We start from the raw sequence: 27,986 nt of genomic DNA on the forward strand, positions 1-27,986 counted from the left end.
TGTGAGCAGGTCGTAGATGTGGTGCTTGTTTTTTAAGAGTGATCGAGCATTTATGAGCTGGCAGTTTAGAAAAGGTGTGTTAGTGGTAGTGTTGTTTTGTTTAGGAGAAGGGTAAGTAGTATAATATGAGCTTGAAGCAGGAGTGTTGTTAGTTGTGATAACTGTTTGAGGCTCACAATAGTCTTGCTTTTCAATATAGTGTTCCTCTTCCAGCAGGTTAAGGAGGCATTTTGTTGGGTCTGTGTGTGTGGGTGGTGGACTTGGTGGCTGAAAGAGACATGAAGAGTGTACTGTTTTTTGTAGGGTAGTCTCATTATGTAACAGACAAGGGGATGCGAGGTTGCTAAGAGTAGCATGTTGTTTATTTTGTTTGCGTCTGTTTAGTGTGGATGGAGTATGGGTTACAGGCGGTGGAGGAGCATGTGGATCATGATGTAAGGCTCTAAAGTTTGCAATGGAGGAGAGGCCGGTGAATGAAAGTTGCTGGGTTGGGGAGCTTGTTGTAGGTGTTTGTGGAATAGTGAGAAAGTAGGGGTAAAGATAGGATGGGACTTGTATTCTTTGTGTAGTCCTGATGGTTGGAGTGGGTGTGACGATAAGTGTAATGAATGTTTGGGTTGATTTGATGTGCTGATGTGTGTGGTCTGTATTGTTTTTGTGGAATAGTGAGGGGGATATTGGTGTAGTTGTTTTTGGTGAGGGATTTGTGTGTGAAATAATGCTGGTGAGTGGAATTAGAGTGTTAGATGGGATGTTGATGTGTTTTGGAGATGAATGTACGAGGTGTGTCAGGGGAGCTAGTGTTAGTTGTGATGACTAGAAGATGTAATATGTGTGGTGGAGTGAAGTGTGGGGATTGTATGGTTGTGTGTAATTGGTGAAGAGAGGGGAAGGGTGTTTGTAGATGGTGTGTTGGAAGGCTGGGTTTTGGCATTGTTATGATGAAAGGTGGTCTCTGTGGAGCAAACAGCGGATAGTGTTGTTGGTTAGTATGAGCAGAGTGTGTGTATCTGGAAGGCTGAGACTGAGAGAAATGTATATTGTGGTTTTGTGTTGTGTGGGTGATGGCAGGTTTTGTTAGTGGGAGTGGACAGAGTAGTGTTTGCTGTGAGAATGCAGGTGTTTGACTGTTGTAGTTGTGGAGGATATGTGTATATGTGTTATATAATGGGTATTGTGTTGGGTGATGGGACATTGCAATCTGTCTGCGGTCAGTTTGTGATACATGAGTTGGATGTCTTTGCAGATAATGTGTTTGCATGTTGATGGATGTGTAGGGACTGAAATCAATCCTGGTCAATAGTGAATTGGGCAGCATTTTATTGAAATTCCGTTAAAATGACTGTGAAGGCACACAACTAGGGACACTGCACTGTGTGTAAGGAAGTGTTGTGCACACTGATCACAGCAGAAGTTTACAAGCAAGAGAGTTCTAATAAGCAATACACATCAACCAGGCCCTTCTCACACCCACATAGAAAGGGCTTACTGAAGAGAAGGTGGTTCACCATTTCTGAAAGAATAAAACAAATAACTCAAACAAGTGAAACAAGTGAAACAATGTATTTGGATATAACATTAGGTAACGCTAGGGGAAAAGTCGATCTTTACTATTGCACCTAACCCGAATGAGCTTTCTGTGAAAATATACATTCTACATTTTTGAAAGTGAATCTGATATACAGATGTCAATTATGTTTAACAATTACGTTTGAATCTATTCAGAAGGAATATATGTATGTATCATGTCTGGTGTATTACCACTACAGCACTGAGTGGGATATATTGTTGACAAAGTTCCATAATAAAGAAAATAAAGTTTCTGAGACCACTGAACAAATATCTCAATAGAATGAAACTATGTCTTGGACCAGGGCATTAGATAACTCAAAGAGCTTCAATTCCTACTATACAACCTCTTCTAAATTATAATTTTCCTACAACATAAAATTCAGATTTTTCTAAATTCACTGTGATATACAAATGCCAGTAGTGTTTTACTAATTAAGTCTGAATTAATTCAGAAGCAACATTTATGTTAGTTAAGTCTGATGCATCTTTGAGTTTGTAGCATATATCTGGCAAGAGATGTTACATCTTTCTATTTGCAGATTTGAGTATAGAGTATCAGGGAGACAGAGTCCATATGTCCCATGTATTGCATTAGAACAACATGGGAGATGCCATCTTAGAACTGTAGGCATACATCTGGTGGCCATTTTAGGCATGGGTGCGTTTGATACCACCAAGATTCGGGGCAGGATACTATGCTCCTGACATTTGAAAGCTATCTTGAGAGGGTATATACACAAACATACATTCACTGAAAAAAACAAAGGTTACAGAGACATTATAGTTAGGAAATAGAATTTAAAAAACCACAGAAATTCACTCAAAAAACCAAAGGCTACAGGAACGCTACAGTTAGGCTCACACTCCATCCGCACCAAACCATAGAAATTCATCTGTCAGACTTATCTCAATTCATTTTAACTCGCTCCCTAAGGAAACTCCAACTCGCGCCCCCGCCATGCAGCGTTCTTAGCTAAATAATTTTACTACAAATGTTACACTGATATTATCAATGATGTTATCAAAGATATCATGAGTGACGCATTATGTGGGGTAATTAGCAGTGCATGGCGATGGCGCTGATCACAGCCCTGGGGACCCCATCTCCCAGGGCCTGGCCATGTGACCTGGGTGCCTCCCAGTCACAATGTTGGGGACCAAAGAGGTATCAGTTTTATTTGTACTGGGGGGTAATCCAGCACACACCCCATATCATTCGCCTCCTATGCCAAAACCCCACTTGGGACAGAGCTCTGGTGGTATTTCTTGTGGCCTGCCCTGTGGCCCACACCTCATGAATGCTTTCGACATCAGTCCGTCCACACTGCTTTCCAGAAAAACCCCTATAGGTGAACAGTAGATGGTGCACTGCTGTTTGCACAGCAGGTCCCTTCCCAACAAGTTGACAGGGCAGTATCTGCTGAGGACAAATTGGTGGTCAACAGTGATGGGGCCCACTACCAACTTTAAGAGTTGTGTCAGATACTCATCAACAGGTTATCCTGTCATGGCGAATGCCGTTATTTGTGTTCCCAAGAGTGGTGACTCCGGCATTTCAGATGGTTTCAGGATTGATCTTGTTGCTCCAGTATTAGCCAGGAAAGAAACAGTCTTGTTTAGTACAGTCGCCTCCACATACGGACCCTCCCAGTCTACTGGAGCTATAAGGCAGTCTTTCACTCTCAGGCACCCCTAGAAGTATGTCTCTGACGGTGGGTATGGTGGGTAGCCCTCATTCTCGTCATTCCCAAGTCGCCAGTGTTCTCTGCCTTCCCTTGGTGGTGGTAATGGAGGGGCTTGTGTTGGACCATAATGGAGCTGTGTGGTGCATTGGGGTCCTAAGTCCTTGTGTATTGGTAGTTGCATCAAATATGTTGTCAGTGTAGGGTGGTGGTGCATTTAATAGATGATGGGGCTGTCTTTGGGATCTTGCATCCCTTGACCTGTCATTCAACAACTAACAGTCTGCCTTCCAATGACCTGGCTGATTACAGTGGTAGCAAGTTGTTCCGAGTAGGGGTTGGGAGGATGATCTGCTATTTGTTCCCCACACCAGCCCCCACAAATAGCCTTTCCCCCTGCCTCTCTGCTCTTCCCTTCTGTAAAACGTCTCGTGCACCATCATCAGCTCAACCTTTTCCCTCTTCACCTTTTCTTTCTCTATGCCAGTACCTTCTCAATAGGCTACCGTTGCCAGTAGTCAAAACATGTCTGCAGGTGATTTTGTACTGGTTGCCTCAAACTATAGACAAATGTGGTAACAAAAGCTGGCATGGCATCTCCCAATGGGTTTCGCATGCCACTACTCTGCTGATAAACCTGTAGCAGGCAGTCATAATAAGAATTCACATGTCTAGTGTGCATTTTTTTTTTACCAGTCTACCTTGTCTTTCGGCACCTTGCCCTTTAAATATTTTACAACCTCCTTTATTCTCTCTTCAACTTCATCTCCTGGGCCCCCTTTTTAGGTCGAGCATGCAAGTAATTTGACCTGTTGTAAGGATTGTGGGCTCCTAACCACGCCCACTTCAAGCTTGGCCAGGGTGCTTTAAATCAGCACACTTATGTCAACTGTTTTACTTTTCATTTTCAGTTTATGTGTCAAGAAAACTCCAGTTAGGAATTTCCAACACCAATAGCTCTAACTCGAGCAAATGTGAGACCAGTTGCATTGCAAATGCTTGTTCTCTCTGTGGTTCCTCTTTCAGCCTTTTTGTTTCTTTCTTGCAGTCTTCACTCGGGCTTTTTGGCAATATAATATTGAATAGTATATCTAGATCCTGCCGAGGCAGCCCACCCATCGCCAATATTCTAGTCAATTTTGTGTCCCACTTGTGTGCCTCTTTTCATAGTGTAGGGAAATCCTTGGTGAATGACATGCAGTTTGCTCTAGTCCATGGGACATGTATGTATATCGGGATGTTTCACTCTTCCCCTGATGGTGCGGTTGGCTACCTCTATTGTTTTCAGGGAGCATAGCAGTGTTTACCATAGCTGTAGCCTATTTATAGCATACACCACTGCGTCAGTTAATCTGGCAACTTCCCAAAACTGCAAGTCACCCTCAGTGAAACTAAGCTTCGATGTTTCCCACTCATAAGTTGGTGGTAGGGTAATGGCAGCCTCTTTTGTGTGCTGCACATAAATGCGATGTATCCTGAGGCCCTGATCCAGCAACATAGAGCATGCCAAAGATAGTATTTCTTCCTTGTATTGCCTGTTGTGTTTCCACAAATTCTTCCCCTGGCACCTTTCTCTCTCTACTAGGTCATTTAAGAGGGTACAGCATTGGAGGGTTTCCTTCTTCAGGAACCTTCTCCTTTGTAATGCTGGGGAATTTTGGGGGGTAGACTGCCTTGAGCTAGACCTAGAGAGGCTGTCCCTCCTGTGCCCAGGCGTGGTATTTGGGTTTTCAAGGACCTCTGTTAGTGCCCTGATGTTATGTGTTGTGTGATGTGCTTAAACACATACATCCCATATGAGTTTGCACATTCCCTCAACATCGAGGATGTGATCCCCCGAGTCATCTAAAAACTGCTGCCTCAACTTCGTTTTAATCAGAAGCAGTATTTTCACTCCCTTGTTTTCAGATTCTTTCTATAGTCTGACACTGTCTTTGACAAACTTGTTGGCAGCGTATGCTGCTGTCTCTCTTTTAATTCTATCAGAGAGCGTATATCCAAAACGCCCTCAACTGCTGTTCGTTTTTCTTGCTTATTTACCAAGCATCATGCCAGAGTTTGGCATTCTGCCTGCTGTGTTGAATCTAGCTCAGTGTGTCTCGTACTTGTGGAGTGCGATGAACCTTTAATTGTTTTAGCTGCCTCCAAAGTGGTGCCTTGGGTACTCCCCATCCTGCCTATCAATATGTCTTCCATTTGTCTGTCATCTTGTTCCTGTGACTGTGTAAATGTCACAGGAAGAGATAGGGACGTTCCCACAACCTCTAATTGGTCTTTCCTCCAATTCTCCTTTATGCCTTATACCTTCTTTTGCCAGAACCCTTTCTTCAGCTCCAATAGCTCCTTGTTCACCTTATCCTTCACATCACTGGTAGCTCGCAACTCACGCAAAGTTGCATCCCACATCCAAAACGCTTATCACACAAGCAACCTTATTTTTCTCCCTTTAAGAATCGGTATTTGTCTCAAATAAGACAGCTTAGCCATGTCGTAGGTATCGGTCAGTGGGAACCATAGGTTTGGTCTCTTGGTTGTCCATGCGTACCATTTTTCAAGATAAACAAGGGTGGTGGGCCCTTGGCGTATAGCCACCCATTGTGCAGGGGAATCTTTTGGTGGGGCACACCCCTTTGAAAAGGTCTCTTTTGCTCAGTGGTTTGCCCATTGTGTAAAGCTATCTCACCCTATAATTGCAAACATGGACAATTCAGTTATACTTGGCACAAGAAAACAGAAAGGGGTCTGTAAGCTTGTCTCACTACTCATACCCCAGCCACATTAGGAGGGCAGACGTCACATTAAGAGGGTACAGTACTTGTTCAGCCAACATGCAGTGTGTTTTGTTCATTTAAGCGAAGAAGTCAGCATCTCGCTTCAAAGACATTACATTTGGTACTACTCACCATAAGCATTCATCAGTGGGAAGTAAGAAGAGGCTAAAGGTGCTGGTTTCCCGGAATATTAGCAGCCAAAAGAGAGCTGACAGGAAACCAAGAATAAGTATAATGTCTGCACCCCCTTAAGATCCTCCCACCTGGGAGTTTGTGGCTGGATGCAGACAAAAGTGACTAAATGCACAGCCAGTGTCACACAGTTTTAGATAGGTGATGGAGAACTCTGCATACACTTTAGACCTTCATACACATAAAATAAAAAAAAGTAGGGGAACTATCCCTGAGCTATTCCAGTGCGCCCTACCCATTGCACTGGCATGTACCTACCAGTCGAGTATGTCAAATAGGAGTTCTAATACTAGCAGTGTGATAAGGAGGTCGACCCACACAAGGGCAGTAATGTAGAGTAAGGCTAAAGGCATTGTACAGTCCAGGATTTAGCGCAAAGACAGGTGCCATCATAAGGTACAACTCATCGCATTAGGGCCATGACACATATCCATAAAGTCACACTCATACAAAAAATGTCCTGATAAGGATAGCAGCCTAATACATGTCAGTTTCCTTGCAATGTCAAAACACACCCCTTTGAAAAGGAACAAAAGGCCCTTACCAGGATAAAACAAACATCAAAAATCGTAGGAAATGGAAAACAGTGCAATGTCACACTGTGAAAAAAAGGCAACATGCAGTACACAATGTCTATACATAACATTCGAAATACTCCAACCGCCACCCACCTCTTGTATCAAGGGTTCTTATTCCCTGGGGACAACCCAGAGGCCCCCAGAGCCACTGGAGTCCGGAAAGCTGGCACACAGAAAAACCAACCCGACGTGATGACAGGCAAACCAGCAGAGCACCACCTGCCTGCTGAACCGGGCAGTCCACTACCCCCCCCCATACACACGGGCCGGGAGAACTTAAAATGCACAGCCTGCACACATAGCCCCACTGGCTATGAAAACTCAAAGTGCACAACCTGCATACACATAGTCCAACTCACTAAGAGAACTCAAACAAAGGCTCCTCAAAGTGACCAGTGCACAAATGATACACAGACCAATCATCCTCCAGCCTGTTGAGGACCACAGCATGAGAATCATGAGCAATGGCACCAAACTGGGGTGGAGTGCCTTGCATGACAACAAATACAATGGATGAAGATAGCCAGAAATATTAAACACCCAAGGAGAAGAGAGAGTCAGAAAACAATTATAGCAAGTGTCTCCATCGAGAAAAAGTATGAGAACCAAAGACATAGCGAGAACCCACCAGAAGGTGACAGATACTCACGACAGCACCAGCTCCTTCCCTGGGAGGGTAGAACCGGACAAGGTGACAAGCACCAGGCAGGCAGATCCCCCTCCAAGGCTGGGGAGCTGGGCAGCAGCAGACGGTCACACCTGGAATAGCATTTTCCACCACAGATGTAGAAGCTTGATAAAATCAAAGACAGGAATCGATCAGAAAAGAGAAAAAATATATATTAACGGGACACAGGGAAAGCTGGCTTGAGAGGCCAAGTCCAAGTGTCCGCATTGAGGAACTCCAATACAATCTTTTGAATATACAAACCACAAAAGGGGTATCTAGGCGTTTCATTAATTATCCAATTAAACTTCAGCAAATGATCATTTCTCAACATTAAAATTAAGATTCCAGTTAAGATTTCATAACATCCATACGTGGGGCCCAATGAAATGACAGATAGTCATTACAAAATAATGGCCTGCGTGCCTCGCATGATAACAAATAGAAGCTTTCAACATTTGAAAAACAGTACGTACTCAGGATAATAGATGCCCTAATATTTGTTGATTAAGCTAGTGTCAAATAGTAGATCACAAGTGCTGTCTTCTTGACAAGACTTGCATCATGTTGCTTTCTGAGCATAAAATGAGAACGAACAAATAAACATGGTTCATCAGGGTCATGAACTTCAATAAGAGGCTTCCCCATCATTGAGTATCACAGAGCTGAGCACAACAAAATGCATTCCATACTTGTAGGAAATAAATGCATTCCACAGCTACTCCAAGGTGTATAGTGCTGTTATAGTGACTGATGCAGAGGCTCCTGCCACCTACTTTGACAGGATACAACTTATGGCTAGACCATGCTCACCTCTTATACCTGAATGCCCCTTTCATGGCAGAGGAGGTAACCAAGGTGATACAAAACCGCCCTGTAAACAAGACACCAGAATGTACAGTCTCACTACTTTCTTTTACAAGGAGTATGCTGCAATCCTCGCCTTCCCCTATTTCTGTGTACAAGGTCTCCTTGGCGGCTAGTATACTCCTACCACCACTCCGCAAGGCGGTCATTTGACAATAGTAACAGTTGGGATTCATATCGTCCGTTGTCGGTGATAAACGCCGATAACAAAATATTAGCTAGACAAAATATTAGCTAGACACCTGGCCAACTGCATCCTCCCCCTACTGGATGCTCCTTCTCCACAGCTTGTACCTCGGTGATGACGTTATCTACTGTTATCTGCTGAATGTCAGCAGTCGTTCCCTATCCCCTTACTCCCCCCCCATCCTTTTATGATTACTAAGCTTGTTACTGTTCTTTTCATAAATGCCAATAAAAATAATTTTAAAAAAAGATACATCAGGGAAGAGGAGAGCATTATGACCCAAAAATATCCTTGGATTTCAGCAAATTGCCCTTTTTGGAATATACTTGATGTCTACCTAGAGAAAATGAAACCTCCATAAGCTTATAATAATATATTTCGATTGGTGGCACCAGTAATCAAACCATGAAATACAACTATCTGTAATCAAAATTATTCTAACCTTTTGACTCCTGAGGACCCCCACTGAATCACTACTGGAAGCAATAAAAGTGAAACATTTTACTGGTAAGGTTGGTGCTCCTTCTCTGCCACTGCCTTGTCAATGTATGGTTTTATTTGGGAAAGCTGAATCCTCAGGTCAGATTCTACATTTTCCAGGCAATTTCTGTTTTTATTTTTATGTAAGATCTGAGAAAGCTTTTATAAATACATGTGTGTGGGGAAAAGAAGTAAAACCATAAGGGCCTCTAATCTCTCCAAAGCCTCTCTGTCACATGTAATTCATTTGTTTTATAGCACCTCTCATACCAGTGTAGAGTTTAGAGCACTTTACAGTGGACTACAGGGAATAGAATTCACATGTCATCCACAATGGTAGGCATTTTCTAAGAGTGCTTGGGAGAAGCACAAACTCAGGATTCAGAACATAACACAGGGGTTAGCATTGACTTTAATAATAAGAATGTACTTTTACACAAGCTAACCTTTTTTTTTTTTTAGCAATGAAAGAGTGGGAAAAAACTATAACTTTCTAAATTGTGCCATGCAGTTTGCATGCAGCTCTTTGAAGGCAGGTCATAGCTCACCATTCTAGATTACGACTGTAACTTATGAACTGCATGGTAACCCACTGTGCTGTGTACTTAAAATACTGTTCTTTGCATGATGCACATTCTTTGCAGCAGGCACATTAACCATCTGCGCTACCTTAGACAAGTCAAACCTGCCACTAGACAAAACTCCCATCTCTCTCCAACAGGTTCATTAATCACCATAGTTACCTTGACGCTTTTATTTTTTCCTGGAAGCTGCTGGATGTAAAAGGAACTTTGAGTGCTTTTAAAACTGCTGCACAAATGAAGTAACAAATATTAAAACATGTGTTTTACTGTGGAGAGGTCCCAGCTGGAGAAATGCCTTGCTGCCAGACCAGGGCTGCGGATGCCCTGGGAATGTGTCACGGACCCCTGAGGCCCACGGACCACAGGTTGGGAACCGCTGTTCTAGGTATTAATGGCAACAACCAATTGATTTTCATATAAACATGATATATTAACTTCAACACTCCCAGAAACGCCTTCAAAATGCACAATTGACGCTAATCCTTAACCTAAAAACAAGAAAATGTCACTACATCTTCGCATGCATACAGTACAATAGACCCTTTAGAGTCATCCGCATGAGCAGGAAAAGTCCTTGATCTCTTGCAAAAGCCAGTACTTCCAAAGCTACAAAGGAAATTACACTTTGTACTCGGCACAACACCACAAAAGAGATCCTATTTATGTTAACGGAAAGGAACAGCAGCAGGCTCTTTAAATGTGAATAATAAAATAGCATTATTTTCGAAATTACAAAAGTGCATGTCAGTACAAACAGTGTGAGGCCTAGTTATGTCAACTCGAGGCCTGGTTATGCTCACTTAAAACGACAAATAATGAAACATTATTTGAATGATTAAACCAAGCATGAGACCTGGGCAGGAGCTCCAGACGTGACGCACTGGCATGTAGCAATATGCATGATGAATGGAATACGTGGGATAGATGTACCTCTCCCCCTATAAAAAAAAACAGTTCGCCTTGTAGTCTGAGAGACACCGAAGTCTGTTCCATGATTTCTTAAAGGCTGTTAGTAATTATTTTCCCCTTTAGGGACATGTTTCACAGTTTACAAGTCTGAACAGAGGAGGAGCTCCTGCCTGCCGTTTTCTTTGTAAAAAGGGCAAGCAGCCACAGTGCAGTCAATTTGGATTTCATATTACTCCTTCGAATGCAGGAGATCTGATTGCAAGAAGATTCATCAGATACCATGGATCGCCATCACAAGATTGGGTTTTTGACGGCTACTCTTCGTGTAACTGGTAACCAGGGTATAGCCTTAGGAGGAGGGTTTATGTAACCCAGTCTGCTCAGGTTTAGAACGTGTTTTAATGTAGCATTTTGGATTTCTTGTAGCTAGACATTTAGGACAATAACATCTGCTCCTGTGACAGCACAGAATCTACAAAACATCTATCAAGAAAGCCAAGAGATGTCATTGCATTTTAGCCCCTGAATTCTATGTCTGACACTGCACCTCAACATTCGCAAAATACACTCAGAAGTTCTGCATCATCTTGGCAGATCACTTCATAGAAAAAAGCAGATAATCTCAAAGCTCAATTTCGTTTGAAAGCTGGTCAGTTGCAACGCACTAGATCATGTGACCACGGTGTTTCTTCAACTGGCTAATGATAACAGAAGCCAGTGATGTGATCAAAGCTGTACACATAGCAGGATCATTAGCAGAGAAACCTCTGCATCTATCCTCGCCAAAGCAATCGTCAATTTATTTCTCTCAACTGGAGTTTTTCCTGCAAGGACTGAAAACAAACCCATCCTAAAGGGAAAAGGACTTGACCTGGCAGATTATAGACCAATGAGTGGACTCTTCGTCCATACAGCCAATGAAAAGTAAGCTTTCTGACAGAGAGACAGTGGTTTTTAGTCATGGTGCACAGCATCCACGTACCTGTGCAGCATGGCTAAAGTTAAGGAAAACAACAAAGAAGCAAAAGCCTTTAATGGGGCTGTCCGTGGAATTTGGTAGGTGCATGCATCTCGCATGTGCGAGCCTACAAAATGATGCTGGTGCTTTTTTAAAATTATTTTTTAGTTATCAATAGGAGTTGGATCAGTAATTTAAAAACAAAGAAAGAAAGCGTTAAAAAGCGTTTTTTTCAAGTAGGCAGCAAGAGAGGAAGCAACACGGGGGAAGGTGGGTGGAATGACGAAGCGATGCTGAGAATAATGGGGTGCAAACAGCGAAGAAACATGGTAGGGGCTGGGAGGGAATGTCAAAGCAACGTGGGAGGGGACATGAAAGCAATGGTGTGGAGGGCAGGAGCAAAAGCAACACAAGGGTTGGGTGGGGGAAAGTAATATTGAGGGCCTAATTGGGGAGAAGTAATAGGGAGATGCACCCAGCTAAGCGCAAGAGGGAGGGAGGCAGGAAGAAGCAGGTGGGCAGCATAGAACAAGAAGTGCAGGGTTAGACACATAAACAAGGAAGACATAGTGGAAGCAGTGACACCAGCAAATCAAAAAGACTGTAAAGTGGCAATGCTCCATGGGAGGAACAAACACAAGATTGACAAACTGAGATACAAATAAGATGCAGGTTAACAAAAATGACAAGGAAAGCCCAACAATGGTAATCAAAAGGCAGGCTCTCAGCCCCTCTACATTCTTGGTAAGCTACAGTATGCCTTGAAGCAGACAACACATGACAAGTCTAGTATGCGAAGCCTAAAAATGTATAATCTCTCTCACCTTCATAGACCTCCCTCCAGGTGTCCACTAACCCAGGGGCATAACTAAAGTGGTGCAGCAGCTCATAGACCCAGAGAGATGGGAGGGCCCAACATACCACAGTATAACAGCTGCAGTTATCTATAGGCAGCTCAGGCTTAGATATAATGTTGCAACTGCCTACCTGACACATTTCTCAGGGAGTTCACTTCCTGGGGTGCGGGAAGGCGCGTTCGCTCTCACTGAGTGCTAAACAGACTATAGGCGAAGACATAGCTGCTGTCTCTGAGAAACCACCTGCAGGTGTCAGACACAGAGAGGACCAGCAGTAGTCCAAATGCAGCTGAGGGCTGCAAGACATACAGTACTAGTGAAGAGACAGATGACGTGGTCCAGCGTTGGGCCTCTCTAGAAGTGAATCTTAATGGGCACACACTGGGCTACAAATAATTATTCTAGAGCCATACATACTACATATGTTGGCTTAATTTTTTTTAATCTTGCTTAGTATATATGTATATTTCAGATGCATACTTCTTACAGCAGATTCCTCACTCTAGAGTACATCCCAGACCCCAAACAGGATCTGGATACTTATCTCTAGCAGTGCTCAGTTGCAAGTAAGTGCGCCATGCAGCTCCACTTTGGCTTTGGACCCCACCACTAAAGTGACAGAAAAGAGACCAATGTAAGCAACACCCCTGCACGCTAAAATTAGTCCCTTTCTTTCTGTGTATTCGAACATGAATCCAGAGTTCCACTCCCAGTCTTGTCAGTCTTCTGACAACTTCTAAAAAGAATTCTAGTGTGCTGCAGAATTATATTCTCACCCAAAATGACAGGTTTCAAACCAAGCAGCAACTACAGACAACAGACAACAGACAACAGACTTTTATCCCAGACCTGCACAAGATGTTCCTCTGGTGTCTGCTTACCTACACCGGAAAGCGATCTAGGACTGGGAGGCAAAGTGCATGCTGGTGAACACAAACATATTGCAACCTCTGCAAAAGTCAAGCTCCCGCTCCAAGTGACAGGTGCAGACTGTGCCCTACTCTTGAGAACATTCCACAAGCAGTCAACTCCAAGCTCAAAGTCCTCTGGTAAGTCAAAGTCCAATTGCAAACATAAAGAAACAAAGCAGGAGTCAACCTCATCCAGCCACTCTAAACCTAAAGAGAAAGCACAAGGACGTCAAAAATGTCAGTCATCACATTCGAAGTCTCTGGTTGAAAGGCAGATTTCTCAACTGTTCCTGGTACACCATGAGTTCCCCAGGCTACCTCCGCCCTAATATTGTACAAAAACAAAGCATTAACCTTTGCCACAACAAAGGGCACTCTAAAGCAGATTGCAGCCTTCAAGGAGGCCATCCTGTAGATTTGTGGTGTGCTTTTAAATCCCTGTGGTGTGCACGGGGTCCCGAGGAACTACAGGAGCTCCAGACAGGTTACTGCCGGCAAATCCATCTTCATCACCGTCTGACTCCCTGGGACCCGAGACTGGTCCCATACTGACACTGGTAAAGACTTCCATTCTGGCTCCAAGACACGTGCTGATCCCTTCCACATTGACATAGGTAGTAACGCCACTGATGCCAAAAGTTAATCCAGTATTGATACCCATGTTTGGACTTCAAACCAACTTCGGCTCAAAATCATAAAAGAGCAACTGGTCCTCATGCACCCTGACTCAGACTTGGTACCTCTACCAGGGCATACAGACCACCAGAGGCTTCATTAACATTTTGACTCTCACTCAGATCAAGGGACACCCAAGGATATGGATGATGATGGTGGTGATTGGGATGCTTCCTCCCCCACCACTACACAGATGATGCCTTCTTCATTGATTTGTAAGAGGCCAGTGGGCCTGAGACCACTCCTGAGGTCGGGCTAGACTTGCCACTTGGGCCACCAACCAAAGAAAGAGCCTTCTTTGTAGAAACGGTCTGGAGGGTAGCTGATGTTCTGGATTTACAGCTGCCTTCAATTTAGACCAAAATGAACATCCTGACAGACGTTTTGCAGCCTGGTAGCTACCTCTGACCTCTTTCTCCCTTTTAACAAACCCTCACTGATACCTTGATGGCCACTTGGCTGAGTCCCTGTTCCTGCCCAAAGGTGAGTAGACAAATGGCCATGCATCACAGACCGGCTCACAGCCACCTTGATTTTCTTACCAAACATTCTACTCCAGAGAGCCTTGTGGGTTAGGCTTCAACAAATGAAGTGAACCCAAATTAATTCCTTACCACTCCCCCAGGGAATCCAAAAGGATTGAGGCTTCTGGCAAGAGTGTGCTTTTCTTCCCTCAATCTGGCATTGTGGTCGATAAAATTCTGTCTGCTTACTAAATCACCATACACATGCCCTGTGGGACATGGCCAGCAAGGCCTTCCCAGAGGTCCTGGAAGGCTGGAGGGCCTCTTTGGTACAGGCAGTTCATGATGGGCAAGACGTGGCCAAATAAGTTATCTGTGTTAGGCTAGATGCTACTGCCTGAGGAGGGGAGTCGGTATTAGTGTTGTACTTCTTCAACATACATGGATGCATTCCACAGGATTATCAGATGTACAGGCCTCTCTCATGTATATAACATTTGATGTGTTGCACCATTTCAGTGAGAAGATAGACTCTGCATTAGAGCGCTTCAGAAAAAGTAGAGCACCAGTAAAGAGCACCAGTATGTTCCTTGAGGCTGTTGACCACCACCAGTTTTCACACCAGATCAAAAAGTTCACAGGTTACTCAAGGGGGCTGACATACAGACAGAGACAGTCTCCACAAGCAGTACCGAAGTCACCCCAGTCCTTTTGAGGCCATGGACGTAGGTCTGGCCATCAGAGCACAGGCTAGAAGGGACGGTCATCCCATTCCTCTTCCCCTGCTGCAACAGTCACTAAACCACTTAAATTTGTCCTTAGGGGAGAATGCCCATCCAGTGGGGGAGAAGGAGCCCTCATTTCCTCCAAAGATTTCAGTCCTATTTTGGACCTTTGCCCTCTGAATACTTTTCTGAAGAAGGTCAAATTTAAAATGGTCACTGTGGCCCAGATCCTGATGGACCTGGACCCAGATCATTGGATGGTGTCCTTGGACCAGCAGGGCGTGTATGTACATAACCCCAGCCTGCAGTCCAACAGAAAAAATCTGCAGGTCATGGTAGTCCAGGACCATTTTCAGCGTGCCGTACTCCTCTTTGACGTCCCCAGTGTCCCTCAGTGTTTAGAAAAGTAACAGAAGTGGTCACTGTCCATCCTCTGCTACAGTGAGTCCAGGACATTTGGGCTGTGATCCCAATGTTTCAATCAATCAATCAATCAGGATTTATAAAGAGCGGCTAACCACCCAATCGGGTTTCCAGGTGCTTGCAGGCCCTGGAGGCTTAATCGAACAGCCAGGTCTTGAGGGCCATTCAGAATTCCAGAAGTGAAGTGATGGTCCAGAGGTGTGTGGGGAGGCTGTTCCACGTTTTTGCTGCAACATGAGGAGTGTCCTCCACTTTTGCTTTGGCAGATGTGGGGAGTATGGGCAAGTGAAAGGGAGGAGGAGCGTAGTCTTGTCGACGGGTGGTGGAAATTCAGGCGGTGGTTAATGTACATGGGTCCTTTGTTGTGTAGAGCCTTGTGTGTGTGGGTCAACAGGTTGAATTAGCATTTCTTTCTTTCTCCAGTGGAGTTGCCTGAGGTGGGGTGTGATGTGGGTTTGTCGAGGAAGGCCAAGGATGAGTCTGGCTACCACCTTCTGTATGGTCTCAAGTCTCTGTAGGTGGTGTGTGGCAATTTCTACATGAAAGGCGCTGCTGTACTCCAGTCGGCTGGTGATTAGTTTCGTGTGTAGGGTTAGCCACATGAAGATCTTACATATCATGTGCAAAGTGAGGAAGCAGGCAGAGGTGTTGATCTGTGATTTCATGGTGAGCTTGTTGTCAATGATGATTCTGAGGTTCCTGGCATGATTGGAGGACGGGGTGCAGGTCCTAGGACTGATGGTCACCAGGAGTTGTTCCATGGGTTGCTGCTATTGCCAAAGATCAATACTTCCATCTTGTATGTGTTCAGCTGCAGGCAGTTGTTCTTCATCCAGTCAGTGATGCTTGTCATGCATCTGCCGAAGTTGTTTCTGGTGGTGGAGGGGCTGTCAGTGAGTGAGAGGATAGGCTGGGTGTCGTCTGCGTAGGAAATTATGTAGAGACCGTGAGATCTGATGACGTTGGCCAGTGGGGTCATATATTCGTTGAAGAGTGTGGGGCTGAATGATGAGCCCTGGGGGACACCACAAGTGATCTTCTTGGGTTCAGAGGTAAAAGGTGGGAGGTGGATCCACTGAGTTCTTCCAGTAAGGAAGGAGGTGATGCATTCGAGCGTGTCCCCTTGGAAGCTGATGTGTTGGAGTCTTTTGATCAGCATGTGGTGGGATACAGTGTCAAAGGATGCGGAGAGGTCGAGGAGGCTCAAAGCTGCTGTTTCTCCTTGGTTGAGGAGGATTACGATGCCATCTGTAGCTGCCATGAGGGCATTTTCGTGCTGTGATTGCTGCGGAAGCTGGATTGGGAGGAGACGATTAGCTGTTTCTGCTCCAGGTACGTCTTGAGTTGCTTGCTGATTATCTTTTTTAGTGCCTTCACTGGGAATGGCTGCAGGGGATTGGCTGGTAGTCTTTGGGTTCACTGGGGTGTACAGAGGGTTTTTTGAGTAGTGGTCTGACTTCGGCGTGTTTCCACACATCAGGAAATGTTGCAGTGGTGATAGAGGTGATAGAGGTGTTGAGCAGGGTGGTGAGTTCATGGCCGATCCTTTGGTTTCCAAGGTTGAAGTTGTGGTGCAGGCATGGGTCTGTGGGAGCTCCCTAGTGTATGGATTTCATGGTGGAGGTGATGTCCTGGTGGGGAGAATGTTCCAGGTGGTCAGTGTGTGGTGTGTGTCGATAACAGTGGTGGTGTATCAAGGAGGTCCACAGGTGTGATTTGGAGTTAGAAGTTACTGTATATGGTCGCAATCTTGTTGGGGAAGAAGTGTGCGAGGTTGTCGCACAGCTCCTGTGAGAGTGTATTGCTGCTTTCGCTGGCAGCCGGGTTGGAGAATTCCATAATGATGTTGAAAAGTTCCTTGGTGATGCTGGCGTTGGTTTCAATGCATGCAGCAAGGGCTGTCTTCTTGTTGCCCTCAGCAGGCGGTGGTATAGTTTGAGGGAAGTATTGAAAGCTACTCTGTTGGAGGCATCCTGGCTGACACGCCAGCTCCTCTCCAGCTGTTTGCTATTTCGTTTTGCTGTTCTGAGTTCTTGGGTATACCAGCTGGCCTATATGGAGGATTTTCTCTGGTTATTGCTCTTGATGGGGACAATGCTGTTGGCGCAATTGGTGATCCAAGCATTGAAGTTTGTTTTACACTCCCTGTGCGAGGTTGGTGTCGGTAGCAGGGTTGGAAGTGCTGAGGGTGTCTGCCTTGCTGGTCTCTGAGATTTTGTTCCACCTCTGTTGGGGGGCACTGGTCATCATGTGGGTGAAGGTGCAGGGGCTGGAGATGCTGTAGTGGACAATATAGTGATTGGTCCATGTGAGCCTTGTGGCATGGCTTTATTTGACGCAGTTGCTGGGTCCAGTGTGTGTCCTGTGGTGTGGGTAGGGTCCTGGATGATCTAGGTCAATCTGAGGCTGTTCATACTGTCGAGGAGGTGTGCAGTGTTGTTGTTGGGGTCATCGAAGTGGAAATTTAGGCAGACGAGGAAGATGTAGTCCTTGGAGTCTAAGGCTGGGGGCACAATGAAGTCTGCGATGGCGTTGCAGAAGCTGGAGCACAGACCTGGGGGTTGGTCAATGCTTAATTTGTTAATAAAAATGTGCTGGTGCCCAAAGCCTTCCTCAAACATGCAGCAGCTGCAATTAAACGTGCGAACAAAGAATACTAAGGCAGCGTAATCCTGAAGTCATATCAGGCCTTTTCAATCCATTTACAGCCACTCCCTGCCCCTTCAGCTCACTCCTGCAGCTTTCTGCTTTCTTCCATTGTGACGCTTTTTATTTTTCTCTTCCTCCGTCTTTCCCATGTGTGTCTTTTGCTCACAGTAAATGCTTGAGGCAGAAAATTAAGAGGCGGCCCTCAAAAATAAGTGCTGGTGGTCCGCACCAGAAACAACAAGCATAAATTAAGCACTAAGGTTGGTGTGCGGGGGTACCTATGATCGTTGTTTTGTTGTCCGTGTGGAGTTTGAAGTTGAGATGTTCCATGGGGGTGGTGGTGTTGTTGATGGTGGTGCACGTATGGCCTCTTTGTGGATGATCGCAATTCCTCCTCCCGGCTTGTTGGTGCAGTTGTGGTGAATAGTTTTATATCCTTAGGGGATCGCTGGGGCAATGTCAGGGGTGGATGTGGGGTTGAGCCAGGTCTCAGTGAGGAAGACGATGCCAGGTGCAAGGGTGGCGATGAGGTCCGAAAATTTGGTGGAATGCTTGCATAGTGAGTGTTTGTTGAGAATGACGCATACAAGTTGGTGTTTTTGTTCAGGAGTGTTTGTGGTGTGTTCAGGGTGGGGTTGATAGATGGGCTAGTGTGTGTGTGCTGTGAGAAGTGAAGTGGCAGTGGGTGCAGGTGAAAGGTCCTAACATGAAGCGCAGTCGGCACAGTGGCACTGTTTGCTGCGGCATCCAGGGCTCAGGATGTAGAGCTTGGCAATGGTTTACCTTTGGGGGGAGGGAGGACCAGCGGTCATGGCGCTGGGAATGGTCCAGGCGCAGACAGGCGCACCAGCAGCCTGCATTAAGTGGGAAACGTCTGGAACAAAGATTACGTTGATAACGCAAGCGGAACCACGCTTGCGTTAACAACGAATCCCTTTTTCTCTGCCTTAACCACGCATGTCCTGAACAACCAACATGTGTGGTTAAGGCAGAGAAAAAGGGAGAGTGGATCAGGAGAGGACGGGGTCAGGTAAGTGGTGATGTGGCAGGGTCGGGGTAGTTTTTAGGGGTGTTGGAGGTGGATTAAGGGCTTGGGGAAGGAGGTGGATTAAGGGCTTGGGGCGAAGAGTCTGGGTAGTTTATTTTTTTAGGGGTGGGGGATCGGGGTAGTTCTGGTTTTTGGGGCAGGGGATTGGGGCAGTTCTGTTTATAGGGGCAGAGGTGGGGGGTAAGGGTAGCTTTGTTTTGGGGTTGGGGTACTTTTGTTTTTGGGGTGGGAGATAGGAGTAGTTTGGTTTTTGGGGGTGTCGGGTGGTTAGGTTTCTGGGCGTGTGGGGGGGACCGGGTAGTTTGGTTTTTGGGTGTGGGGGATCGGGGTAGTTAGGTTTTTGGGGGTGGGGGGTCAGGTAGTTTTGTTTTGGAGGTGGGGGTCAAGGTAGTTTGATTTTCGGGGGTGGGGGATCGGGGTAGTTAGGTTTTTAGGGTGTGGGTCAGGGTAGTCTGGTTTTTGGGGGTAGGGGTAGTTTGGTTTTTGGGGGTGGGGAGCAGGGGTTCTTTTGTTTTTGGGGGTGGGGAGCCGGGGTAGTTTTGTTTTTAGGGGTGGGGGAATTGGGGTAGTTAGTTTTTTGGGGGTGGGGGATCAGGGTACTTTTATTTTTAGGGGCATGGGTGGGGGGGAATCAGGTTAGTTTGTGTTTGGAGGTGGGGTATTGGGGTAGTTTTGTTTTTAGGGGCAGGGTGGGGGGGGCGGTTGTTTTTAGGGCGGGTGGGGGAGGTTGGGGAAGGGTTTAGGGCTCAGGGTGGGTGGGAGGTATCCTGGGTAGTTTTGTTTTAGGGGTTGGGGGTTGGGGTGGTTTTAGTATTAGGGGTTGGGTACTTCTGGGCCTTAGGGCAGGTGGGGGGGGGGGCTGCATACTAGAACCACGCATGCCGTTCCAACACATGCCTTTACTAGGCATGCTTTTACAATGAAAAATCATAGTAAAGGCATTCATGGTAACAACGCAGTCGTCGTTCTGACTGCGATGTGTAGGCATGCGTAATTCCAGCATTCATTGTACCATCTAACATTCGCATTAAGCAGGTCCTGGGATGGGTGGGGCTTCTGTTGGCGAGAAGAACGGCGAGATGGAAAACCCAGCCACGAAAACCCCAGTGGGAAAACTCAGGCATCACTGGATCAGTCTGGAACAAGCAGGAACTAGAAGCCACAGGTAAGTGGCAGGCAAGGTGTCTAGGTGCCTGCCTGTTTCATCCTCAGTCCTGGATCACAGTCAGAGGAGCTGTTAAGATTCTCGCGTCGTTGCATTGTTCTTGTAAGATATGCCAGGTGGTATATGTAGGCTTTGCAAAGGAATCTGAAGTTCCAGTGGGCACAGCATCTAGGAAATCTGTTGGATGTTACCCAGATCTCAGCAGAGTTAGCTCACAACTGAGGGTGGTGACAGTTCGATCACAGTTGGTCCTGCAGCAGGCTCATCTCCCTTCCCCATCCAGAACAGAGTAGTAGCGGATAAGTCCCTGCCAGGCTAGGGAGGTCATCTTGGGGAAGTTAAGATCCTAGGACAATATCCTTTGGAAGAGGTGTTCAGTGTGTATGCATTAATTATTTATGGACTAGAGTAGGTATCTTTTTGGAAGTTAAAGAGTCAATAGGTGTTGTATTTTCTCACATGTCAGTTCTAGAACTTTGGATATGTATTTTTTATTCATCGACTTCAGTGGTGTTGTGCATATTTGGATAAGTGCAGTTTTCAAAACAGCACAATAGTGAGAGGGGCTTGATCCTTCCTATTTTTGGATGTCTTTAACTACCGAACCAAGGCTAGTTGGTGGGGCCCATTTAAATCTCTTCTATTTTTATCTCCTGCTTGCCTGCAGACTCTTATCTCTTTCCATTAGAAAATGTGAACTTTAGACGTGCAGAAGTGTTAGCATCATGCTTGCCTCCTACATGGCCTGACATATTTTTGACATTTATGTTATGGTCACTGCCTTGTAATTATGAATGCTTACAGTGGAGACTAAAATGTCAATATGTGAATTGCAGTGACACTTTTATTACTATAAATATTTTGTAGTGTTGAAATGTTAGTGTTGTCAAACTTATAAACATGAGATAAAAGAATCAGCAATCAGATGCTATAAAAACCTCTGTATTTTTAGAGCGGATTTGTGACAAAATTATAAGGCCAGGAATCTTGTCAGTTTGCTGCTACAAGCCAGGCTCGTTGGGGGTTGCTCCTGGGCTTCCAGAGTGGTGCGGAGAATTGGCCTTAAGCTCAGCACTGCTAATCATTCCTGGGCAAGGGCTACGACAGAGAAGAGCTAAACAGATATTTCTTGCTGTGATAGGTATGCTGTGCAATCCATCTTGAGAAACTCAAATTAAAGGGCTTGCTTTGTTCTAGTTCTGCATAATTTTAATATAGCACTTAGAAGTAGAGATAGGGTGTTAAGATGCTAGGCATTTGATAACAACATTGGTAATGTTCACACAGTAGCAGTGCTGCATTTATTTTTGCATTCCATGCGATTACCATTCATATTTTATGCACTAGACTTTGATTTTACAAATATTTTATTTTGTATTTCTTAGTGCTATTTTGAGTGTGTTATTCATTAACAGAAGAGGAACTGGAGTGCTGCTGCATCCCTGAACTCATCTAAAGGGACTAATCATGACCAGACAACACAAGGTGCATAGTGCTGCTCAGTGAATCATGTATGGGTCACAGTCCAACTGGAGTCTAATTTGTATTGGAGCACTGAACTAAGTCCTTGCACTATGGGGAGAAATCAGACCTCTGCTACTATGGCAACTGCCCACTACACCTTTCCTACATTACAGGCAGAAAAACATTCAAAATAAAACTATCAATTAATGATTTTGCACACAGAACTGCAAGGTTAACAACTTTTACCCACACCATTATAATTACCTGGTTGTTCGGTTTTGTTGACAAGCATTTTCCAAAAAAATGTGTTTCCTTTACACAAAGGCTGTCACATGTCGATCCGTCAATGATTCCCTTTTTATATTTTTCACACTAAAATTAAAGGGAAAAAATAACATGAACCAACAATTTATATTGTTCCTGTAATGCAAAAGAAACATCAAACTTATTAAAGAATTCTATGTTTTGTCATATAGAAGTTGTTTTCCAAACACCTATTCAAAGTTTACATTTTAGGCCTAGAGATGATAAACGGAGAAATGCAGCCAAAGGAAAACACTCATGGCCCAACGCTGCTAGGCCTGTAATGGCTTAACTTGCTTTAAGTGTATGTGGATAAATAAAACATAGTAAATGCTTCGGTGGCCCTCCAAATTTTCTCCTCCTAGAGGGCTGCACTCAAACGGGTCACACAAAGTTGTTAGGGGCCACTTCCTATTGCAGAGTGACTAGGACTAAGTCAGGGCAAACCTCCATATTTTGGTGGGTTAAAGTATGATGCCCACCCCCACACCGTGTGGTGGTTCGGGATTGAAGGTAGGTTATACAAATTACCATGTTATAGAGAATGTTCTCTTTCCTTTTCATAAGTCCCATCATCATTCAAGGTTTTAATTTGTGTATTTTCTGTAATTGATTTTAGTATGAAAAGCTTCAAGGAAACTGTATTTTAACATAACAACTCAACTGATACAGAATTAATCTTGGTCACTCCTATTAATAGCAATAAGGAGGATAGATCATAATGATAAACTAATAAAGTCATGCGACAGTACAAGGAGAAGAGTAATCATACAAGTTATGGATTTGCAGCAATTACTTCATAACGTATTTTCATGTTTTAAGGTTGGACAGTACAGCTTCGCTATCTAACTCATAAAAATGTGGGTTATGACATTGTAGAATCCACTATACATAATCATTATTTTGTAACTCGCCAAATATTTTTTTTAATGTTTGTATTTTCAGTATTATATACTTACATTTATTACTATTGTACAGATAGGGGAAGAACCGTGATTCATTAGACATAATACCCCTCCCCTTCTTCAAAATGGCGGTAAATAGGATGTTACATTCTGAACATCTGCGCACATGGTGTACACCAAAAGGTCTTCGTGGCTACTTGTTTTTTTTATGTTTTTTTTAAAGGTATGTAACACTCTCTCTTAAAATACTTTATTTTGGTTAAAAAATTAAAAAGCTATACATAATTAAAACACACAATATCACACAATTCACTGTCATAACATCAGCAAGGTGCATCATAGCATAAAGAAAAAGGAGGTAATCGGAGAATGTATATCAAGCACAGACCAGAGACAGAAAGCTAGAAAACGTCCGCTATGCAATCCGCCTGTGCTAAAAATCTACCAGCAGAACCTATAAACCTGGTGTCCCAAAGAATACCCCCCTCGAGTCCAAGCATAAGTGCGTGGCAAGGGATTAAATTTGAGCAGTGAGTTAAAATCGCAATGAAGGGGCCTCACGACTATTAGTAGAGTTGCTTTCATGTGTGAAGCCAATGTTACATTCAATCTTTGAGGCAGCAAATAGTGTTTTTTTTTTAAGTCAGCCTTACCATACTGTGGTAATAAAATGTAATGTGACCTCTGAACTGTATTAACAAATGTGTCAACGTGCATTAGTACACCTGACCTCAATAATGTTTAATTGACAACATTTATTTTCAATGGCATGCCATCACTATATGTAGCAAGCAATGCCACTTCATTGTAGTTTACATCTATCTACTCTGCAACACCGTGTCCTTGAGGAAACCACCCAAGGAGCCATTTGTGAAACCAAAACACGTGCTTAGAGTCAGTTGAGACAGTAATTCGATTTTTAAACAACAGATAATTCAAAGGACACTTTGGTAATAGTGATTTCCTTGAGCTCCTCACATGTCTTACTATCAGAAGTTTCCCCTGTGTTCCAGGAAAGCACCATCAGCCACCGAGTAAGAGGCCAGTGTAACAACCTCCTGAACCGTACAGAGGCTCCCCAGGCCTCCTGTTCAAGAGAATCTACAAGACACCTGAGCAAGACTTTTGACAGGCAGATCTAACAGAATGACCCCCAACCACTAGTGCTGGGTTCCCCCTTGCCCTCAGGTTTGATGTCAGTGCCTTACTTATAGAACATCGTTTTTGACAAGGCTGCTGAAAAGTACTGAGTGCAGACATTAAGGGCAGGAGGGGAGTGTGCTGGCTCTAGGAAGCACTTCCAACTCCTGGTCACTAATGGGGCACCCAGTCGTGGTCCAAAGAAGATGAGCCCCAAGTTCCAACACTTCCACCCCAGCTAAGTCAATTAATAATTTGGGATGGGAGAACCCTTAGCAACTTAATAAACATACCTTGATTAGATCTTAACACAAGTCTTGCAGAATGACTGAAAACTACAGCAAAAGCAGCAGGGATTTTCCAGAAAAATGAGCATAAAGTTCAAACAGTACCGACAATTTTAAAGTACAGAACACAACACAATAAAATTCCCAATCCAGTTTACAAAAAGGAGGGAATCATTTAATAGGCAAAGCTACCAAATTATTAAATTAATAAAATCGAAAAATATAAACCAGTGATTTGAATTTTAAAGTTTTTAAGGCAAAAGTGCCTAGAAAAGGTAAAGCACCAATTAGAAGTAATAGTTAGCACTTGACCAAGACCTACACACGTCAGGCTAATCGCAATGGAGTAGAGGTCAGACACACAAGGCAGGCAGTCCCAGTAAAACTTTTTATCTTCTGACGCACTCTTTTTTTCTGGAAGTTAATGTCCTCAAGCGGGACAAAGTCCAAGGATGAAGCCAATGAGGGCCCCTCATAATCATATATGTTGTAATCAGTTGAAGCTGAAGCTGTTGCTTTTGATATCAAAATCTCTGAGTGAGAGAAATGGGGACTACTGGCTGCGGGACACTTGCCCACCAGGATCATATCCATTACTTCAGGTGGCAACTCAAAAATGCTCTTTTGTCACTGTTCAATCTCCACGCTTGGAGGTGCATATTATGGAGATTCTGGTGCAGGACCCTGCATTGCTGCTAATACAGGAGGTCCTTCAGAAGGTCTGGCCAGATTAGAAGGCACATGCTGAGGCTCACGAGATCGGTTATCACAACCATCTGGCACAATCTGGGACTATCAAATCAAGATAACTTGGGCCCTGTCTGTCTGATGTTCTTCATGACTTGAGCCCGGAGAGGCAGAGGTGGGAATGCATACAGGAAGCTTGTGTTCCATCGTAACTGAAACACTCCCAAAGGACTTTCCTTGTGAAAACTCATGTGTCAATTGGTCTTGACACTGCATATTTTCAGCAGTTACGAAAAGATCCAGCCAGGTCATGGCCCACTGGTTGAAAATGTCTTCAACCGCTCAGAGATGAAGACACCATTTGTGATCTGCCAGCCAACATGTGCTCGGTTTGTCATTTTAGGTGATTGGTCACCAGAAAAATACACAGCTGATCCAACCACCTCCAAAGGCACACAGCCTTCTGGCACAGGGTCCAAGACCCCACTCCACCCTTCTTGTTGCAGCACCAAATGGTGTTAGTGTTGTCTGTGAAAATATGCAACAGCCTTCCTTTGATAGTTGGTAGGAAGGCTTTCAGGACTAGCCGGTTGGCTCAAAGTTCCAACAACTTATGTGAAGCTGGTGCTCCTTTGGAGACCTCAGACCCCTGATTTGCACCTCTCCCAAGTGACTCTGCAACCCAAGGGCAATGCATCTCTCACTACTGTGAGCTCTAGGTGAGTTAGAGAGAGTTCCCTACCACAAGTCAGGTTGGTGTCTGCTTGCTGGCACTGACAATCCTGGGTGGGCTCCTCAGAGATAAGGTTGGTGTCTCCCAGACTGTCATGGTGCTGAGCCCACTGAAACAGAAGGTTCCACTGTAGGACCCATGTGCTAATTAGCTCACAGGATAAGGATAATGCAATTGTTGTATGGGTATGGAAACACATGCAGCCCCAACCTTTGAAGACAAGCTGTGACCACCGTTAACCCTTTTGTGATCACCCGAGGGGCCGAAGTGAGGTCAACAGACAGAATGGCAAAGTAGAAGTGCACCATCACTACAGTGAACCACAAGCAATGTCTGTAGCACTGCAGGACAGATACATGAAAATGTGTCCTACAGGTCCAGGTACACCATCCATTCTCCTGGGTCCAGAGCATAAAAATCTGAGCCAGAGCAAGCTTTTTGAATTTGTCCTTTTGTAAAAAGGCATTCACAAGCCTGAGGTGTAAGGTGGGTCTCATTCCTTAATCCTTCTTGGGTATGATGAGTTAGTAGAAGGAATACCTCTGACATATTTCAGAATCTGGTACTTTTGATACCCCCTTTGCCAGAAGGAGAATGACACCTGTATGAGGATGGTAGTGTAGTCTGTCGAAACCTGAGCTGACATAGAGAGGATAGGGGGAGATACAATTAAAGGCAGGTTGCAACCTCTTTAAACAATCTGCAGTACCCATTGATCCAAAATGATGGATTTCAAGCTGAGGAGGAAAATCAGATTCTGACCTTTACCAGCCGGCTGTGGTTCTGAAAGGGTAAATCAGAGTGGGTTGAAGGTTGCTGGAGGAAGCAGAAGATTGTTGTCTCTACTAGTGTTAGCAGTTTCGGACACCACTACACCTGTAGGCTGTTTGAGCTGGCCACTTAAGTGGCTGCGGCAGAAGCTCCCATTGTCAACAGTGATGGGCTGGGTAGTGCAGGCCTGTGGAGCGGGCAGTAGCACAGCTATCTTTAAACTTCTCTAACACTGAGTTTGCCTTCAACCTGAAAAGTAATTTAGGGGTGTAATGACATCCCCAGAAAATACACATGAACGCGTCAAAGCATGCTGCCTGAGTGCCAATGGCGCAACTCACAGTGCCTGCAGTATCGAGGCCAGTAGATAAGATGTACTTTGCTGCATCCTGTCCATCTTGGATGTTTGGGGAAAGCGCTGTTCTGAGACGGTCATCAAGATCTCACTAGCCATTTCTCAAAAGTGCAGGTGTACATCTGCCCAAAAAACAGACCACATTCAAACATAATCGGGCAAGGATAGCTGTATCTTCCCAAATGTTCAAATACATTTGAATTTCTTGCCCAGAGGGACAGAAAGGCAAGCATTCAAATAAACCTTATTGGTTGATGCTTGTACCACAAGGCTTTCTTGAGTCAGGAGCTGAGTAATCAAGACTGGGTCCATGTTGCCTACCCTCGGGGTCGACAGATTGAAGGGGTTGAGCATTGGTTTGTTCAAGTGGCCATTGGAGTGTCCCTAATGGCCTAATTGAAGGGCAATAGTGGTTCGGTAGAGGCCTTCTACGGTTGGAGATTTCCTTAAGTAAAGCGGATTCTGGTTCTACAATGGGCAGTTGTAAATCAAGGACATCTTTTGCAGTAGCACTACTTTTCCAAAATAAAGGCACTTTCTTTAGTTGGAGGATCTGGTGAGGATTCCAACTCTGTTCGAACTTACTAGCATTTTTAGGTCTTCAAACAGTCCAGCACTGGTATAATGAGGGAGAAGTAAGTTGCCATCCTCCTCCACATCATCATGGGGAGTATTTTGCAGCCTCTGGACAGCGTCTGAGTCAAAGCCAAACACGGCCTGCAGCGCCTGGTGGTTCCGGTGCCGTACACAATCCGGGGAAAAAAGTAAACATCAATGCTGTGGCAAAAGTTGAGCTCAAACAGAGTTTACCCACATTATCCTTCCAAATCACTCGAATAGCAAGTAGGATATACCCTGACGTCAGTACGTATTTTTTCGAAGTGTTGATTGTGGAAGAAGCACAAGTTATCAGGCAGTCGGGGAGAGGTTTTGGCGCACTAATAATCTCCACCTACAAAACAAACTACCGCAGGGGG

General features: G+C 44.7%; 1 protein-coding gene across 3 annotated transcripts in view; it reads right to left on the bottom strand.

The window, feature by feature from the left end:
• The window catches only part of DIPK1A (divergent protein kinase domain 1A), a 419,807-nt gene that overhangs the window by 105,158 nt on the left and 286,663 nt on the right, over window positions 1–27,986 (bottom strand). For all 3 annotated transcript variants that reach the window (XM_069232364.1, XM_069232363.1, XM_069232365.1), the window contains one exon: window positions 22,093–22,200. In XM_069232364.1, the coding sequence (XP_069088465.1) occupies window positions 22,093–22,200 (108 nt within the window). The remainder of the gene's footprint in view (window positions 1–22,092; window positions 22,201–27,986) is intronic.

The sequence above is a fragment of the Pleurodeles waltl genome, chromosome 4_2 (genome assembly GCF_031143425.1).
Source record: "Pleurodeles waltl isolate 20211129_DDA chromosome 4_2, aPleWal1.hap1.20221129, whole genome shotgun sequence".
Lineage (NCBI taxonomy): Eukaryota > Metazoa > Chordata > Amphibia > Caudata > Salamandridae > Pleurodeles > Pleurodeles waltl.